We start from the raw sequence: 19,018 nt of genomic DNA, 5'->3' as shown, positions 1-19,018 counted from the left end.
TTCTCTTTAGGAACTTAGGAACACGAGTAGATCATTCAGCCCCTCGAGCCTCCGCCATTCAATTAGATCACTGCAGATCTGTACCTCAACATTTTACCCGCCTTTGCTCCATATCCCTTAGTACCCTTACCCAATTAAAATCTATCTATCTCGGTCTTGGAAGCTCCAATTGTCCCCCAGCATCCACAGCCTTTTGGGGAGAGTTCCAGATTTCTACTACCCTTTGTGTGGAAAAAATGCTTGCTAATTTCCTCCTAAATGGCTTAGCTCTAATTATAAGATTGTGCCCCTTGTTCTTCATTCCCCCATCAGAGAAAATAGTTTCTCCGTATCTACACTATCGAATCGTAGAACTATAGGAACAGGAGTTGGTCGTTTAGCCCCTCAAACCTGTTCTGCCGTTCAATATCATGGCTGATCTGACCCAACTCTATATGCCCACTTTAGCCCCATATCCCTTAATAACTTTGGTTAACAAAAATCTATCAATCTCAGATTTAAAATTAACAATTGAGCAAGCATCAACTGACGTTTGCAGAAGAGAGTTCAAAACTTCTACCAGCCTTTGCGTGTAGAAGTGTGTCCCAGCTTCACTCCTGAAAGTCCTGGCTCTAATTTTTATGCTATGTCCCCTAGTTCTAGACTCCCCAACCAGCGGAAATAGTTTCTCTCTATCTACCCTATCAGTTCCCCTTAATATCTTGAAAACTTCGATCAAATCACCCCTTAAATCTTCTAAATTCCAGGGAATACAACCCTAGTTTGTGTAATCTCGCCTCGTAATATAGCCCTCGGAGTCCAGATATCGTTCTAGTAAATCTACATTGCACTCCCTCCAAGGCCAGTATATTCTTCCTAAGGTGCAGTGCCCAAAACTGAACACAGTACTCCAGGTGTGGTCTAACCAGGGCTTTGTATAGCTGTAGGATAACTTCTACCTCCTTATATTTTAGTCCTCTAGATATAAAGGCCAGTATTCCATTAGCCTTTTTGATTATTTTCTGTACCTCTCCATGACATTTTAATGATCTTTGTACATGGGTCCCTAAGTCTCTTTGGACCTCCACTGTTGAGCTTTTCACCATTTAGAATGTACTCTGATCTATCCTTTTTAGGTCCAAAGTGGATGGCCTCACACTTGCCTACATTGAAATCCATTTGCCACAGTTTTGCCCATTCACTTAATCTATTAATATCTCTCTGTAATTTTATGCTTCCATTTACATTGCTTACAGTGTTGCCTCTCTTTGTGTCATCGGCAAACTTGGATATGTGGCTCTCTATCCCATCGTCTAAATCGTTAATAAATACAGTGAATAGTTGAGGCCCCAAGACAGATCCCTGCGGGACTTCACTCGTCACATCCTGCCAATCTGACTACCTGCCCATTATCCCTACTCTCTGTCTCCTGCGCTCAGCCAATTTCCTAACCAGGTCAATAATTTACCCTCAATTCCATGAGCTTCATCTTTAGCTAACAGTCTCTTATGAGGGACTTTATTGAATGCCTTCTGGTAGTCCATATAAACAACATCCATAGACATTCCCCTGCCCACTACTTTAGTCACCTCTTCAAAAAATTCAATCAGGTTCGTCAGGCACGACCTACCTTTCACAAATCCATGCTTTCTCTCTCTGATCAGCTGAAAATTTTCAAGGTGTTCAGTCACTCTATCCTTAATTATAGACTCTAGTAATTTCCCAACAACAGATGTTAGGCTAACTGGTCTATAATTTCCTGGTTTTCCCCCTCTCACCATTCTTAAATAGTGGAGTGACATGCAATTTTCCAATCTATAGGAACAGTTTCTGAATTCTTAGTGCCATTATTTTCTTCATTACTGTTAATTTGCTTACGTTAAGTATGGTGAGTCCCTGTCCCTGATTCAAAGTTAGTTTCCTTGGGGTATCTGGCATGTGATCCTCTTCCTCTACTGTAAATACTGACGCAAAGTGATCATTTAACATGTCCGTCATTTCCTTTTAACATTTTAAACACTTTCTTTACTAAAGTAAAGACGTTTGCGAGAGACTTTTTTAGGGTACAGATCATTCAATACTCATTATTGCTTACGTCCGCACAGCTACCTTACATACATTAAGCTTTCCACGGCTATAAAACGCAATGTTAGCATGGCCGAAGCCTTGCAGAAGCAGCTGAGTGAGCCAACGCAAGACGAGGGAAAGCGTGTACTGCGGCCGCAAGACCTGATCCGACTGTACGACATTATCCTGCAGGTAAAGGAGTTGGATTGCGAGGAGGTCTGTGGTGGTGGTTGTTTCTTTCCTTGCTGAACCAGTGTTGACGCTGTTACTGGTATGTTGTCTTTTCCACAGTTAGTTTGTTCTTTTGAAGCCAGAGCAGCCACAGTCTACACTGAAATAGCTCAGTCAGAAATGTTCTGCTATAAAGGGATATATGAACAGCGTGGGCATGAGATTAGGACTACTGCTTGTGGAGGATAAATAACACGGACTGGTGGGTTGAACAGCCTGTTTCCGTGTTGTAATCTCTATGTAATTTATACCAGAGGCACAACATCTGGTGGTTTCAGTAGAACCTCTCCACTTCAACCCTTTCTATATAAGGGTGACTCTGGGGCAAGTGTAGCGGTTCACTGGGCCATGTACCGTAGCAACATTGTGGGTCGCATGACTGCACATGCTGTGTTAATAGAAGCACCCAAACTTCCCAACTGAATAGGGGGAAATGGTCTTTTACGGCAAGAGTGTTGGGTTTCTGAACACTTGGTTGGAGTAAATGAGGCCGCTGAATGGTTTTGAATAGCTGACACACGCCAAACTGCCCAAAACCCTTTGTTTATTTGCCACTGAGAAAGATGATCTGACCACAGGCCGTGGCTGGAGAATGGTGAGAGTTTCCAGTTGGGGAAGAACGTGCTGTGATAGTCATGGAGAACTGCAGCCACCTCAGTTGAGTAGACCACAGAGTTTATTTCGCCACATGTTTTAAATGCAATTCATCGAGGTAGAGATTCAGCCCAGTCATGGACCATTCCCACCCCTCCCGACTGAGGCTCCTTACCCCCAGATCCTCTTTCACTACACTCTCCCAGCCCCCAGCCTATGTATGTTAAGCCACTTCTCCCAGAGCTAGCAGCTGCAGTTAGAATTGTAGCTCCGGATGCAGTGCAACAGCGACAGGGACCTCATCCAGCCAAGCATGGCTGTGCACTCTCCAGGCCTGCACCCTCGCCAATGACAAAGCCCAGACCCCGGCCCAGTACTGTCTCCCAGTTCAGCGACAGAGGTATTGGGGTGGGCATCAGATGCCCCCCAGCCTCTTGCAACCTGTCTGCCAACCTTTCAAGAAAAGATTTGAAAACAGACTGACCAGATGTAGGTGGGATTGGGAGATGCAGGCCAGGGTTGTTGGGGGAGCATCTCTCAGTCTGTAAACTGAAGTGTTTCTGTGGTGGTCGGACTTTCCTGAAGGGAGTCCAGGGATTAAACTTCTGCCCAAGAGGAGAGCTTCATATTTGATTGAGGCCCCTTAATTTCTGCAGGAATTGAGTAGAGTGAGAGACAAAGAAAATTATGAGACAGTCATAGAGAATGGGAAAAATACAGAAGAGATAGCAGTAAGGAAGGGGCTCGGAGAGGAAAGTCAGATAGATCGAGCGAGAGATAACTAGTTAATTTTTCGTGTGAAGGTAACTAGTCAACTCACGTCTACTAAATTTTAGCAAAGTTTAAAATTTTCAAATGTATGGTTGGCAACTTGAATGCTGTAAACATTGCTAATTTGCCTGCATAACTGACTATACTCCAAAATTGTTCATTGGCTGTGAAGCACTTTAGCATATCCTGAGCATGTGAAAGGTCCTATATAAATGCTAATTTGTTCTTTAATATTTGGGAACTGCTGGAATTTGAGCACTCTCTAATCCTGCAGTTATACTATAGGACTGTTCTTGAGTGGTGCCTGCTTTTAGAGGGGTGCAAAGTGGCAGTACCAAAGCTGCATTGCTAGCTCAGCGCCACTGCAGACAGGGCATGAATATTTGAGCGCCCTTCTCTTTTTCTGCTAGCTAGTGGTCTAAATACAGCTTCAAAGGTCTTGTAAAGAGTTGGGAATAACAATTGCATCTTCCACACAGTAAGTACTGAGAGGCAAGAGCCCACATGAGTGGACATTGGGAGAGGCTGTCAGGAATTGGCATTCCCGCCCTGCAATAAATGTGGGCCTTGGGAACTCAGCAAACAATAGCAGTTACCGTCCCTGATGCCAAAGCTTGCACTTAGGACTGCTTGTCGCTCCTGGGCTGAAGGATTTTGGGTATCCAAGGGTTGAAGTAATAGACTTATGGTGATGCAGTATTTCTGGACGATTTCACGAAATGTTTCTAATGCTGGACATTGTATTACTGCATAGAATCTGTCGGAGCTGCCCCAACTGTCGGGGCTGGAGGATGATAAAAACTTCCAGATGGAGGTGGAGCTGAAGACTTTGGTTTACAAGGCCTACAGGTAGGCAAGGAGGAGCTGAGTTCATACTATGGCTCCTCGGTTAAGCAACTATCACTTTTCCCATTTTTCCTCTTCCTCTCCTGAAGGCACTAACTCCTCCTGGCAGCCCTCAATCCAAATAGTCATTCTTCACCTGAGCGCCAAGACAATGAGGCATTTTAGGTGACATTACAGTCAAACCTAGTCCTATCTTTCCCTGATGTCCAAAGATGTACACGATCCATAACTTGGGCAAGGTACCAGATGATAGCTTGCCTCTGTGGAATTGTACTGCAGTATGAATCAGCACCTTCAGGAAAAGAGGGATGTCAAGTATTTGAATTGATTACCAAATGAGCAGGATGGTGGTATGCATTGGCACAGCGAGGCATCTACGCTTAGTTTGTCCACGTCCTAACCTACAGACTGCTATCTTCATAATAACACTGGCACACGTATTGATACTTTCTTAGATGGCTGCCACATGTATCTGAAAAATGTCCTCTAAGCGCTGATCTTTTTGTAACCAAGTCTTACTGTACAAGACACTGGATATATGTATAACTGAGGCCATTATGCTGCAGTTACAAATTTGCTTATACAGTTCGTTGCAAGCTTCTCCAAATAGCTTGCACCCAACACAAAAATCCACTTCCAAAACCAAGCCTGTGTTTCCTGTGAGCTGAAGTGAGGCCTTGTGTGCAAAGTATCTGGGACAGCATACCCAGGACATCTAGGCCCTTTCTCATAAGAACATATGAAATAGGAGCAGGAGTAGGCCATACGGCCCCTCGAGCCTGCTCCACCATTCAATAAGATCATGGCTGATCATCTACCTCAACTCCACTTTCCCGCCCTATCCCCATATCCCTTGATTCCCTTCGAGTCCAAAAATCTGTCGATCTCAGTCTAGAATATGCTCAACAACTGAGCATCCACAGCCCTCTGGGGGAGAGAATTCCAAAGTTTCACAACCCTCTGAAGAAATTTTTCCTCATTTCAGTCCTAAATGGCCGACCCCTTATCTTGAGACTATGACCCCTAGTTCTAGACTCTCCAGACAGGGGAATCCGCCTCTCAACATCTACCCTGTCAAGCCCTCTAAGAATTTTATACGTTTCAATGGAGATCATCTCTCATTTTTGAAAACGCCAGAGAATAGAGGCCCATTCTACTCGATCTCTCTTCTCATCCCATCCCAGGAATCAATGGGAATTTCTAGTCTCTGCATTGCCTGTAGGATTTTCACTATGCGCCCATAACACTTCAGAGGGCGATTGATATCAAGGCACGCCAGAGAGCAGACTAAACTATCAAACAAGTTTATTCACAGATAGTAACAGCTAGTTGTTGAAGTTAGTCCCAGTAGCGCTGCACTTTGGCCCATTTAATGAAGGATTTAAACACAAACATGTCGGTTGAGTTTCTTTGGCTTTCCTGCAGATTGTTTAAGCAAAAGATAAATATTACTCAAAGGGAGTAGCCACCTGCCTGCTCCCTCCCTATCAGTTATAGTCTTGGGATCAGATAGGTGTCCCTACCTATGGAACTGCATCTTGCCTCAGAGTTTGTTGCAGCCAGGTCAGAACCATAACTAACTTGTACGTCAAAAGTGATCCATGTACTCATAAAACCCTTTGAGAAGTCAACCTGTGAGACAGAGACACTTCACTGAACAATGAGCACCCAGCTCCTTAACGCATACACAAAGGAATGGTGATGGCCATCTGTAGTGTCTATGCTAGAGCTATCCTAATTAGTTTATATCATTGCTTAGTAGCCCAGTGATGCATGTTAATTGTTTCTAGCACTTGGGTGTGCTTGGTAATTTGTTTTCTCGGTCACATCCATCTGCTAGTAATAAACAGCCTTGGCTTGGCCAGCTTCTTTCTGATGTACTTCATGCGGAAACAAAGGAGTAGAAGCTGAATTCCCAGCATTCCATTTTAAGAGTGGTATCTTAAATGGACCTGTGTTTCTAAACTCAGAAAAGCAATGCAGAGAGGAAGCTACAGACGAAAAGACCCTATTTCTGTCTCACTGATCTTGAAGTGCAAAGGTTCAGGCATTCTAGTTCACTTACTAACAGAATATTCTGAAAGTGCACAGCAGCCAAGTGAGTAGCTAAAAGAAGTGACAGATTAACATTTCAGATGGTGAAATTCTGATTGAAGTTCTTACCCAGAATATTGTATTGTTCTCCCAGCATTTTCTGCTCTTATTTCAGGTTTTTAACACTTTAATATACAATTAAAATGGAATAGCAGTACGGGATGAAATTATTACTGCTGTTTAAAATCCAAGGGATAATCGTCTCTTTAGGTTGTGTATAGCAGTTTCAGGTCGCCCTCGCAGCCTGAAGAAACAGAGAGTGCCACACCTTCAGAGTAGTGTTTCTTTGAATCCAGGCAGTACACAGAGCAGTTTCAATTGGACGGACAGTTCACTGAAATACAGCTCTGTGTTTTCTTCATTACAGAGTCCGTAGTGCTTAGTCAGCTTCCCTTCAGTATTTTTTCCATCGGATTTCCCCCCTCCCTCTTGGGGTATGTTCCATGGACGGTAGCTCAATTGCTAATTTTAAATGTGAGATTGATAGATTTTGTTATCTAAAGGTATTCAAGGATATGGGGCTAAGGCGGGTATATGGAGTTAGGTCACAGATCAGCCATGATATTGAATGGCAGAACAGGCTCGAGGGGCTAAATGGCCTACTCCTGTTCCTGTGGTTAGAAAACAAGATTTTTTTGCCCTAATTTCTGGCAGAATTTTGAGACGGTGAGAAGAGGAGGGTGGCAGCCCAGCAAAACTAGGTCCCGCCCCAAATCTGGCCAGCCCAAACAGCTTGCACTGCCATAGTAGGAATCTCAGGACCGGAACCGTCTGGTGCCTGCATGGCTCAGCTGGTAGCACAAGTCAGATGGTTGAGAGTTCAAGCCCACTCCAGGACTTGACACGTAAACTAGGCTGAAACTCCAGTGTAGTACTGAGGGAGTGCTGCGTCGTTGGAGGTGCTGTAATTCGGATGTGGAATTAAACCAAGGCCACATGTAACAAATGGATGTCAAAGATCCCACGGTACCGTTTACTAACAAAAGAGCAGGGAGTTAACATGGTGGCCTGGTCAACATTCATCTCTCAACCAACATTACCAAAATAGCTTAACTGGTCATTCATCCGATTGCTGATTGTGGGATCTTGCTGTGCACAATGGCTGACAAGTTTGCCTACATAACAGTCACTGCACTCCAAAGTAATTCATTGTATGCAAAGTGCTTTGAAAGGCATGACACGAATCTACATAAATTCAAGTCTATCTTTTCACTGACATGGCTGCCCAGAGATAGGGCAGAGACTGGTACATTAGGAACTGAAGCCATCAAATCAGTGGTTTGTCCCAGTCTATTTGCATTCTGAAGTGCTGTAGAGCTGTACAGTGTGTTGTGCTTTTGGGGAAGGGGTTGTATCTGCAATGGTCTCAGTGTCCTCTCTTTTCCAGGTGCTTTTTCATTGCTCAGTCCTATGTATTAGTGAAAAAGTGGAGTGAAGCCCTGGTTCTATATGAGCGAGTCCTTAAATACACCTCCGAGGCACAGGCCCAAACCACGAAATTTACGAATAATTTACAGGTACAGCATTGGCAAATGCCACTTTTTATTTGAGAAACTTGTTCATATTGAGTGTTTATCATCTGCAAACAATGGCAGTACAATACTGCCGCCTTCTTGCATTGGGCGATTGATCCAAATACATCTTTTGATCAGCTAGCAAAGCCACACGCGGCAGCTTACACTCTGTTCCAAGATATTTTCACTGGCCCTCAGCTTCGTTGTGCAGACTGCTACAGAACACAGATGCAGTGAGAAGCAACTTCCATGTATCAGCAAGGAGATGTCATCTTCGAGAAAGGGTCACTTGGTCCATCAAGCCTCTCCTGCCCTTGCCTCGTGTTTATCTCATTGTCTGTGGGACCTTGTGCACAAATCGGCTGCTGCATTTGCCTACAAAACAATGATGATTAAACTTCAAAAGTAACTGGCTGTGAAGCACTTTAGTGCATCCTGTGGATGTGAAAGGGGGCTACATCACGTTCTTCCTCTGTCTCGCCCCTTGTCACAGTATTCCTCCTAAGCTCAGCCCATCTCACCTCTTAGTTGGTTTAACCATTTATCACTTTATGCCCCTCCCCTCAACTGAATGATGCTATTAACATGGTGGTAGAAAGCCTGTGTGACATCCATTCTAAACGAAACCTTTGGTAATGGTTTCTTAATTTTAGAGTTACCTCCCATCTTTTTCTTGTGCTCGTTTGTTAAATCTATATACAGTGACGAGCAGTGAGAAAGCTCTGCGCACACATCTTATTAAGTAATACAACCCACAACGATGCAAAGAAATCCTTTACAGGTGCGAAGTGCTACTCACCTGATGTTCCATTCAGCAGCTGAGCTGTACAGACCAGGAAGGCTGCAGGTCAGTCCCTGCTCCATACTGAGTTAACTGACTTCTGCTGGCACATCAGCTGGGGAGCTGCAGTCGGCCAGGAAAATCGTCTGGCTCCTCTTTCCTCATGGTTACCCAGTGACCCCTTTTGAACTGTGCATGTGTGGACTTTGGATGCAGATAGGAACCAGCTCCACTGTGATACCTCCCTGCATGGTTGAACAGGCTACTGAGGTTCACTGTCGAGGCTCATACATGAATATTGGTCATTTGGGAGCAGGCAACTGATAACTGCTAGTGCTGAATTAGACACAAGGTTCACTTTACAGAACTGGCCAGGTCAGGTACCAGAACTTTGTCTTTAAAACTAAAAAAAAAATGTATATTGTACCTGAAGACACTTTTTTATAACGTAATTAAGTCATTGCAGAATTTTCTCCTACTTATGTTTTTATTGTACTCTGCTGAATTTGCTGTGTTTTATGTCTCAATGTAATTGTACATAAATATTAGTTATTATAGAATCTGAATTTAATATCTGTCGTCTGAAGTGTGTGATTCAGTACAAGACTGTTCAATCCAGTATGAGTAAGGGTAATTGTTAACCCACTGATCGCACAGCTGTACATAAAAAGTACAGTGATTGCATCATAAGCAGTGCTTACAGGAACTGCAGTCAACCTTTGTGAGAAAACATTCCATACAAACACAAAATTTAACTGTGGCCATTGGTAACAGAAATATTCGAGTAACATTGTGCTGCTTTGTGCAGGATCTCCCTGACGTGAAGGAACTTGCTGCCCGGGTCAATGCTGAGAAATACTCTGTACAGGCAGCTGCTATTCTAGGTGAGTGCACTAACCTGGTTGAGGGGGCATTTGGTCATACGATATGATGAATGTCTCATTGTATGTGGAGCTGTTGCTAAAATTGGAAATTTGCAGTATGAAGCAGGAGTAAATTATACGTATCTTTGCATGTCATGTGTAGAATGCTGCACATACTTCGGGTACAGAGCTGGTTGGAGCCATGTTTACAATAGCTCATGCATTGTTGCCATTGTATATGTTGGGGAATGTGTGAGGAGCTGGCCCTGTGGATAATGGAGTTGGTCCCATTTGTAATGGAGGGGTAATTGGGATTGTTGACTTTGTATGTAATGGAGAGAATGGTTATTGGCTCTGTATGTGATGGAGGGGACAATGGGGTTATTGGCTCTATTTAATGGGGAGGATGATGGGGTTATTGGATGAGCAGAAATTTCCTCCAGTTAAATACTGGGAAAACCGAAGCCATTGTCTTTGGTCCCCACCACTAACTCCGTTCCCTAGCTATCGATTTGATCACTCTCCCTGGCCACTGCTTGAGGCTGAACCAGACTGATCGCGACGTTGGCGTCCTATTTGACCCTGAGCTGAGCTTCCAACCACATATCCTCTCCACCACCAAGACCGCCTACCTGCACCTTTAACATCGCCTATCTCTGCCCCTGCCTCAGCTCATCCATGCCTTTGTTACCTCTAGATTTGACTATCCCAATGCTCTCCTGGCCGGCCTCCAACCTTGCACCCTCCGTAAACTTGAGCTCATCCAAAACTCTGCTGTTCTTATCCTCGCACCAAGTCCTGTTGACCCATCACTCCTGTGCTTGCTGACCTACATTGGCTCCCGGTCCGGCAACGCCTCAAATTAAAATTCTCATCCTCTTGTTCAAATCCCTCCAAGGCCTAGCCCCTCCCTATCTCTGTAACCTTTTCCAGCCCTACAACCCTCTGAGATCTCTGCGCTCCTCCAATTCTGGCCTCTTGCGCATCCCCGATTTACTTCACTCCATCATTGGCAGCCGTGCTTTCAGCTGCCTAGGCCCTAAGCTTTGGAATTCCCTCCCTTGACCTCTGCCTCTCTACCTCTCTCTCCACCTTTTAAGATGTTCCTTAAAACCAACCCCTTTAACCAAGCTTTTGTTCACCTGTCCTAATTATCAATGTGGCTCGGCATCAAATTCTGTTTGATAACGCTCCTGTGAAGGGTCGTTTCACTGCATTAAATACAAATTCTTGTTTGGCTCTATATGTAATGGAGCAGGTAATGGGGTTGTTTGTGCTGTATTTATTGGAAAGTAATGGGGTTCTTGGCTTCGTGCAATGGAGGGCGTAATGAGTTTGTTGGCTCTGTATATAATGGAGGGGGTAATCTGATTGATGCCTGTGAGCGTGGATGAATGAATGGAATAACTTCCTTTCCAGACGTTAAAACATAAGAAATAGGAGCAGGAGTAGGCCATACGGCCCCTTGAGCCTGCTCAGCTATTCAATAAGATCAAGGCTGATCTTCGACCTCAATTCCACTTTCCCGCCCGATCCTCATCTTAGTTCTAAATGGCCGACCCCTTATCCTGAAACTATGCCCCCTAGTTCTAGACTCTCCAGCCAGGGAAACAGCCTCTCAGAGTCTTTTATGTTTCAATGAGATTCCCTCTCATTCTTCTAAACTCCGGAATATTGGCCCATTCTACCCAATCTCACCACATAGGACAACCCTCTAATCCCAGGAATCAATGTAGTGAGCCTTTGTTGCACCGCCTCAAGGCTTCCTTAGGTGAGGAGACGAAAACTGTGCACAGTACTCCAGGTGAGGCCTCACCAAAGCCCTGTGCAACTGTAGTAAGACTTCCTTACTCTTCTACTCCAACCTCCTTGCAATATAGGCCATCATACCATTTACCTTCCTAACTGCTTGCTGTACCTGCATGTTAACTTTCTGTGATTCATGTACAAGGACAACCAAATCTCTCTGAACACCAACATTTAATAGTTTCTCACCATTTAAAAAAGTTCTGTTTTTCTATTCTTCCTACCAAAGTGAATAACCATCACATTTCCCCACATTATACTCCATCTGCCACCTCCTTGTCCACTCACTTAATCTGTCTGTATCCTTATACAGCCTCTTTGTGTCCTCCTCACAGCTTACTTTCCCACCTAGCTTTGTATCATTGGCAATTTGGAAATATTACACTCAGTCCCTTCATCCAAGCCTGCCAACCTGAAAATGGCCCGTTTATTCCTGCTCTCTTTTTTCCGTCCGTTAACCAATCCTCTCTTCAGAATGATATATTACCCCAACCCCATGAGCCCTTATCTTGTGTAACAACCTCTTGTATGGTATCTTATCGAATGCCTTTTGAAAATCCAAATATACTACATCCACTGGTTTCCCCTTATCTACTCTGCTACTTACATCCTCAAAAAACTCTACAAGATTTGTCAAACATAGTTTCCCTTTCATAAAACCATGTTGGCTCTGCCTAATTATATTATGATTGCGTCCTTAATAATGTTGATGGGTAATAGCTACTTAGCAGGAGAAGGTGACTGGGTGGTATTACCATCTGTACCTAGGAAGGCAGTTGGCATGCCAGGATAACTGCCCCCTGTGTGTTTTAAGGGCAGCACCGACGGAAATAATGTCGCTGTGTTTATTTAAGGGGTTAATAATTCTATTACTGTCCCTGTGCGCATCAGAGAATATTGTGACTACCTTAAGGTAATTAATCTTTTTCTCCCCCATAGACACAGAGGATATCTCTGAGATGGTGTCACAGCTTCAGGTCAAAGACAACAAGGTAAGGGATTCCTAGTCATTAATGGCAGCTTTCCTCAGCCCTGTATCACTTTCCTGAGCCAGAAAGAAGTGTTTCACAATCACCAGAGGAAAATGCTTCACTGCCTCAAATCTAACCAGATTGCTAGAAATAGCAAAGTGTGTGGCACAGTCTGGCACCATCTTAATACTGATAAAGATGTGTTTGATCGCAGGGCAGCATTGCTGGCATTTTCAGATGAAAACTCAGAAGATTCTGTTGTGATCCCTTCGAGGTCTTCAAGATTATGAAGGGTTACAATGAGAGTGATTGTTTTCACTGGTGGGTAGGAGGACAATAGAGGGGCACAAACTTTATGATCGCAAGAATTAAAGGGGGACTTGGGGAAAAAAATTCTTTAGAGAGGGATTCTGTGCCACAAAGTGTTGTTGAATTAGAGTCCATAATATTTTCTTTAAAGGGAATTGGTTGATTGTAAAAGAGGAATATTAAAGGATATGGAGAAAGATATCGGCACCGATTTGAATGATGGACTAGCCCGTTTCCATGCCGTAAGAGTCTTTGATTCAGGGGTGCTTGGAACATTCCATCCTTCTGTTTTTTGTTAGTTTCATTACACGCTGTAAGTAGGATTATGGGGACTGAACCTTGTTTTAGTCTCGAGTAGAGGGTAGACCTAAATCATTGTTGCTCTTCTAGCTGAGTGTGTTTTGGTGAGCTGGCTTTATTTTATACATATTTATCAAACTAAAAACCTCCTGCAGTCCGTGTGGTGGGGTGAGGTTAAATCACCTGACGTGAAAGCCGGCTGTAAGGGGCTCGCATGGAATACGTTTTTGATAGTTTTAAATAGGCCCTATAGCACCAAAATACCCAGGAGTGCTGAATGTAATTTGAGCACTCTTATTGCTAACAGTTCAGGCTGGGGATTAAACATGGGACCTTTCCGGTCTGTGGGGCTCACTACCGCAGTGGGTGATGCTTTTACCCTTTGAACCTTCACAGGAGGTGGCAGTTGTAATGCCACTGATTCTGCATGTAGTGAATTGCCAATCTGTCCTGGCAGTTGGGTAAAGCACACAATAGAAATGTGGTGCTTCCCAAAGGGAGGAAAATCTGAACAAATTATAGTCAGCCAGTCGTACACTCTGAGGCCTGACAGCAGGCCACTTGTCCTTTCAGCCCAGGGAATAGCGAGTAGCACAGGAGAACCTAAATGAAGGGGAGAGGGGTGAATCCTTGTTGGCAGAATATTTTTTTAGGGAATAAGTTGTCTTAGAATCATACAGCACAGAAAAAGAGGCCATTCGACCCATCGTACCTGTTTGAAAGAGTTATCTGATTAGTCCCCCTTCTCATCTCTTTCCCCATGGCCCTGTATCTTGTTCTTTGAGTATCTTGTTCTTTGCTCTTCCTGATCTTTCAGCTGGGAAGATACTGTTCAGGGTGGCTTTGGATACTGTTCAGGGTGGCTTTGGATACTGTTTTGTGGCTCTGCGAGGAGGGGGGAATGTGTCTGTAGAGTAAAACTTTATTAGATAAAAACCTCAAAGCAAAAGGGATGAAGCTATTCAGTGGCTTAGAACAGTTGCGAGTGTAAACTCAGTCTCCTCCCAATTCCCTGTTGCTCATCAATCAGGCTCATTAGAATCATAAAATCATACAGCACAGAAGGAGGCCATTCGGCCCGTCGTGCCTGAGCCAGATCATTGAAAGAGCTCTCCAATTAGTCCCACACCCCACTGCTCTTTCCCAAAGCCCTGCAATTTTTTCCTTTTCAAGTATTTATCCAATTCCCTTTTGGAAGTTACTATTGAATCTGCTTCCACCGCCTTTCAGGCAGTGCATTCCAGATCATAACAACTCGCTGCGTAAAAAAAAAATTCTCATCTCCCCTCTGGTTCTTTTACCAATTATATTGCGCACCCTGTTGGAATGTGGTTTATTGTGGCATAAGTGAGTAAAATCTCTGCCTGGTGTACTGAGCCATGCAGACCACAGGGTCACAGATTGGCTCCTTGGTCGGTGCTGAGTTAGTTGATCTCAACCTGGATGACATTTGTGACACTGCAGTTGGCCTCACTGTTCCCAAGCAAGGCAAGGGAGAAAAAAAATAAGCCAACATCCCAACCCAATTGCCATCCAGTGACCCTGCTTGTGTGCGGATATTTGATGAGAGCAGGATTGGGCTGTCCCCATGGTCAAGTTGATATGTGAAGAGCCGCCACATGTGTGAGTAACTCCTGCGAATGGGCACTTGTGGCACTGTACCTCAGCATGAGTCACCGACTTCAGGAGAGGGAGATAAAAATTGTGGAAATTTTAAAGGAAATGTAGAGCGTGGGTTTGGTTGACTCCCAAGTGTAGTGAAGTTCATGATGTGGAGATGCCGGTGATGGACTGGGGTTGACAATTGTAAACAATTTTACAACACCAAGTTATAGTCCAGCAATTTTATTTTAAATTCACAAGCTTTCGGAGGCTTCCCCCTTCGTCAGGTGAAGGGGGAAGCCTCCGAAAGCTTGTGAATTTAAAATAAAATTGCTGGACTATAACTTGGTGTTGTAAAATTGTTTACAATAGTGAAGTTCAGTGTGTTATCTAGGTCACCTACCAGGGCTGCTGATCTCACCAGTGGTCACAGTTAAACTGTGTCGTGCATGTTAGGGCTGTGGTTGTAACCTTGTGATTCTGCTTCTCTTGCAGCCTCTACGAGAGTGTTTGGATGTGTTCCGCATCGAACCCTCTCTGGTCACGAAACACGCCAATCTAGTGCGATTCCCACCAGACTTCCAGCCGATCCCCTGCAAGCCCCTGTTCTTTGACCTGGCTCTGAACCATGCAGCATTCCCACCCTTGGAGGACAAAGTGGAGCAGAAAGGCAAAGGAGGCCTCACCGGCTACATCAAGGGTTTCTTTGGCTTCCGTGGCTGAAGTTTGGAATATCTGGAAGGATTCAAAGCCTTTTTTTGTTTCATGTAACGGTCTGTGTCTACTCTTGCATCTCTGAAAGGAGTTTTAACGCTTCAAATGTACATCAGAAACCATGGCGTGCCCAGCAGACTGAACTGAACTCTACATCTTTAAACAGGGAAAAAAAACGAGGGGTGCACAGCAGACTGAACTGAACTCTGACGCCAGCCTCACAAAATCCTTACTCCTTTCTACTTGGGTTCAGGAATCTATTCAACCCTGTACTCTCAGCTGAGTGGCCCATGTTTCTCATAAGTTATAGGCTCAATCCCTGTGTGGGGAATGGAAGAAAGTAACATTACTAATGTACAGGCCCCGCGAACTGCAAAAATAAGACTCATGTTTCAGTTGCCTCTTCCTTGAGGACTATGCAAAATACAAGCAACTCTGCTTCACAAAACCCAAAATAATGGAGCCCAAGAAAAAGCAATCACTGTGATATTTTGCTTCCCTTTCTCCTGCCCACCTCTGCCAGCCTGACCCTAGCTGGTTGACAGGAACAGCAAGAATTTGGGGTGTGCTGCCATGAACTGGTGTAACCTCCCCTTTTATGTTTTAATTTCTTGAAATGAAGATGGCAAAACACCCAGATAAAGTTCAGTCAGGGAGACTGTTTAATATATATTGCATGTTATAATCTTTATTCCTTCTTCCCCCAAAGGAACTTAAACCAGCCCCTTGTAGTAATTTAGAATACTACACGTGGTATGTACATACGCACAACATTTAGTTTCTGCTGCATACTGTATCCATGCGGTTCTTTGCATTTTAAGCATTAGTTCCACGTAGGTTTTGAGACACCCCTCATTGCTCTGTATGTTAAGAGTGTAGACCTTTTGGCGAGGACCATGGTGCTTCAGATCCTAATTTCACACTCGTGTGTCTAGTCTGTCCCCCACTCCCTAGTTTTGAACCAGACAAACAGTTGTCGGAGCTGGTCACCTGCTAAATTTGAACAGTGAAAACCAGATTTAAATAGCCCCCATCATTTTTGGGTCTGGGCAAAAGCCGGCAATCCTAGCTGTTCACAAGCAGGACGCACAGTGAAGAGGTCAGTCGAGAAACCGGAAGCAAGCCATTGTAAACCTGCAACAATTCCACATCCAGCTAACGAGATACACAGCCATACACAGCCTGCACACCCCAGAAGTGCCTGTCTCCCTCACTGTTACTGCTGCTGCATATAGACGGAAGTGTGCGAAAGTGAGGAGTTGCTCATTTAGAATTCAAACGCACCCGTCGAACACTACCTGCCCGATTCTTTAAATGGTTCGCGATGGTCGCGGGCCGGCCTGGGAGGACAGCACAGGAAGCCAGTACGATACAGGGATCAGTTCAGTCTGCTGTGTACTGATACAAAGGCACCTCGGCTCCTTTTTCCTCATCAAGTTAATTCATGCTGCTTACTCAAAAGTTCAAGATCTTGCCGATTTATTTAATGCTAAAGAGCTTGTTGTTTGAAGTCTCTGTTATCTGTGTTAAAGCCAGTGCAGCCTGGAATCATTCCACAGGTAAATCATATTTTTCTTTTCAAAAAGTTCTAACAAGACATGTCGAGAAGAATCGATACTGTGTGTTTGAATGAACTGGAATTAAAATCTCCCAAAATTTGAGTTTTTGAACATTGAGCCATTCCAGTTGTACTGTGGCTGGTCTTCGACAAACAGTTCTTTTAATTGGATAAAAGTAGAAAATGGAAACTTTAATTTTTGTCTTAAAGGCCCTGAAATAAACTGTTTAACCTAAATTGAACTTTGTGTTAACTGTGCAAGAGACTCACCCTTTAGTCACTGCTCTTGTTAGATGGGCATCATGACCTAACTGGCTTCACAGGTGTGTCCACAGGCTCAACAACTAACCCAAAACAAATAGACGTACGGTGGACAGTTGGGTGAACTGGACAAAGTGTCAGTTTGGCTCCATTGGCAGCACTCCTGCCTCTGAGTGAGAAGGATGTGGGTTCAGGTCTCATGTAAGAGCACATAATTTAGTCTGTCGCAGTACTGACTGAACACTGCACTGTTGCAGGTCCCTTACTTGGGAATGGGAGTTTGAACGAAGGTCCTGTCTACTTGTCGTGGTGATTGAGGTAAATGTTAAAAATCCCATTCCTGCCTAGTACCACTCAAAAGTAGAAAAGTCACCTGATCCAGATGGGATGCATCCGAGCTTACTGAAGGAAGTAAGGGTGGAAATTGTGGAAGGCCTGGCCACAATCTTCCAATTCTCCTCAGATATGGGAACAGTGCTGGAGGAACATGAGGATTGCAAATAAGAACATAAGAAATAGGAGCAGGAGTAGGCCAATCGGCCCCTCGAGCCTGCTCCGCCATTCAATAAGATCATGGCTGATCTGATCCTAACCTCAAATCTAAATCCATGTCCAATTTCCTGCCCGCTCCCCGTAACCCCTAATTCCCTTTACTTCTAGGAAACTGTCTATTTCTGTTTTAAATTTATTTAATGATGTAGCTTCCACAGCTTCCTGGGGCAGCAAATTCCACAGACCTACTACCCTCTGAGTGAAGAAGTTTCTCCTCATCTCAGTTTTGAAAGAGCAGCCCCTTATTCAAAGATTATGCCCCCTAGTTCTAGTTTCACCCATCCTTGGGAACATCCTTACCGCATCCACCCGATCAAGCCCCTTCACAATCTTATATGTTTCAATAAGATCGCCTCTCATTCTTCTGAACTCCAATGAGTAGAGTCCCAATCTACTCAACCTCTCCTCATATGTCCGCCCCCTCATCCCCGGGATTAACCGAGTGAACCTTCTTTGTACTGCCTCGAGAGCAAGTATGTCTTTTCTTAAGTATGGACACCAAAACTATATGCAGTATTCCAGGTGCGGTCTCACCAATACCTTATATAACTGCAGCAATACCTCCCTGTTTTTATATTCTATCCCCCGAGCAATAAAAGCCAACATTCCGTTGGCCTTCTTGATCACCTGCTGCACCTGCAAACTAACTTTTTGATTTTCTTGCACTAGGACCCCCAGATCCCTTTGTACTGCAGTACTTTCCAGTTTCTCGCCATTAAGGTAATAACTTGCTCTCCGATTTTTCCTGCCAAAGTGCATAACCTCACATTTTCCAATATTGTATTGCATCTGCCAAATCTCCGCCCACTCACCCAGCCTGTCTATATCCCCCTGTAGGTTTTTTATGTCCTCCTCACTCTCTACTTTCCCTCCCATCTTTGTATCATCTGCAAACTTTGATATGTTACACTCGGTCCCCTCCTCCAAATCGTTAATATAGATTGTAAAGAGTTGGGGACCCAGCACCGACCCCTGCGGAACACCACTGGCTACAGGTTGCCAGTCCGAGAATGTACCATTTATCCCAACTCACTGCTTCCTGTTAGATAACCAATCCTCCACCCATGCCAGTGATTCTTTATCTTGAGCAATAATCTTTTATGTGGCACCTTGTCGAATGCCTTCTGGAAGTCTAAATACACTACGTCCACTGGTTCCCCTTTATCCACCCTATACGTTATATCCTCGAAGAACTCAAGCAAATT

The 19,018-nt window shown here is 44.2% G+C and overlaps 1 protein-coding gene across 1 annotated transcript in view; it reads left to right on the top strand.

Moving 5' to 3' along the window:
• The window catches only part of srp68 (signal recognition particle 68), a 54,973-nt gene extending 37,736 nt beyond the window's left edge, over positions 1–17,237 (top strand). Inside the window, exons 11-16 of the mRNA XM_068004380.1 lie at positions 2,085–2,238; positions 4,397–4,491; positions 7,970–8,099; positions 9,686–9,761; positions 12,486–12,538; positions 15,224–17,237. Coding sequence (XP_067860481.1) covers positions 2,085–2,238; positions 4,397–4,491; positions 7,970–8,099; positions 9,686–9,761; positions 12,486–12,538; positions 15,224–15,451 — 736 coding nt within the window. The 3' untranslated portion in view covers positions 15,452–17,237. The remainder of the gene's footprint in view (positions 1–2,084; positions 2,239–4,396; positions 4,492–7,969; positions 8,100–9,685; positions 9,762–12,485; positions 12,539–15,223) is intronic.
• The last annotated feature ends 1,781 nt before the right edge of the window (positions 17,238–19,018 follow it).

This window comes from Heptranchias perlo, chromosome 23 (genome assembly GCF_035084215.1).
Source record: "Heptranchias perlo isolate sHepPer1 chromosome 23, sHepPer1.hap1, whole genome shotgun sequence".
NCBI classification, from domain to species: Eukaryota; Metazoa; Chordata; class Chondrichthyes; order Hexanchiformes; family Hexanchidae; genus Heptranchias; species Heptranchias perlo.
This window is presented reverse-complemented; position numbering and strand designations above follow the sequence as displayed.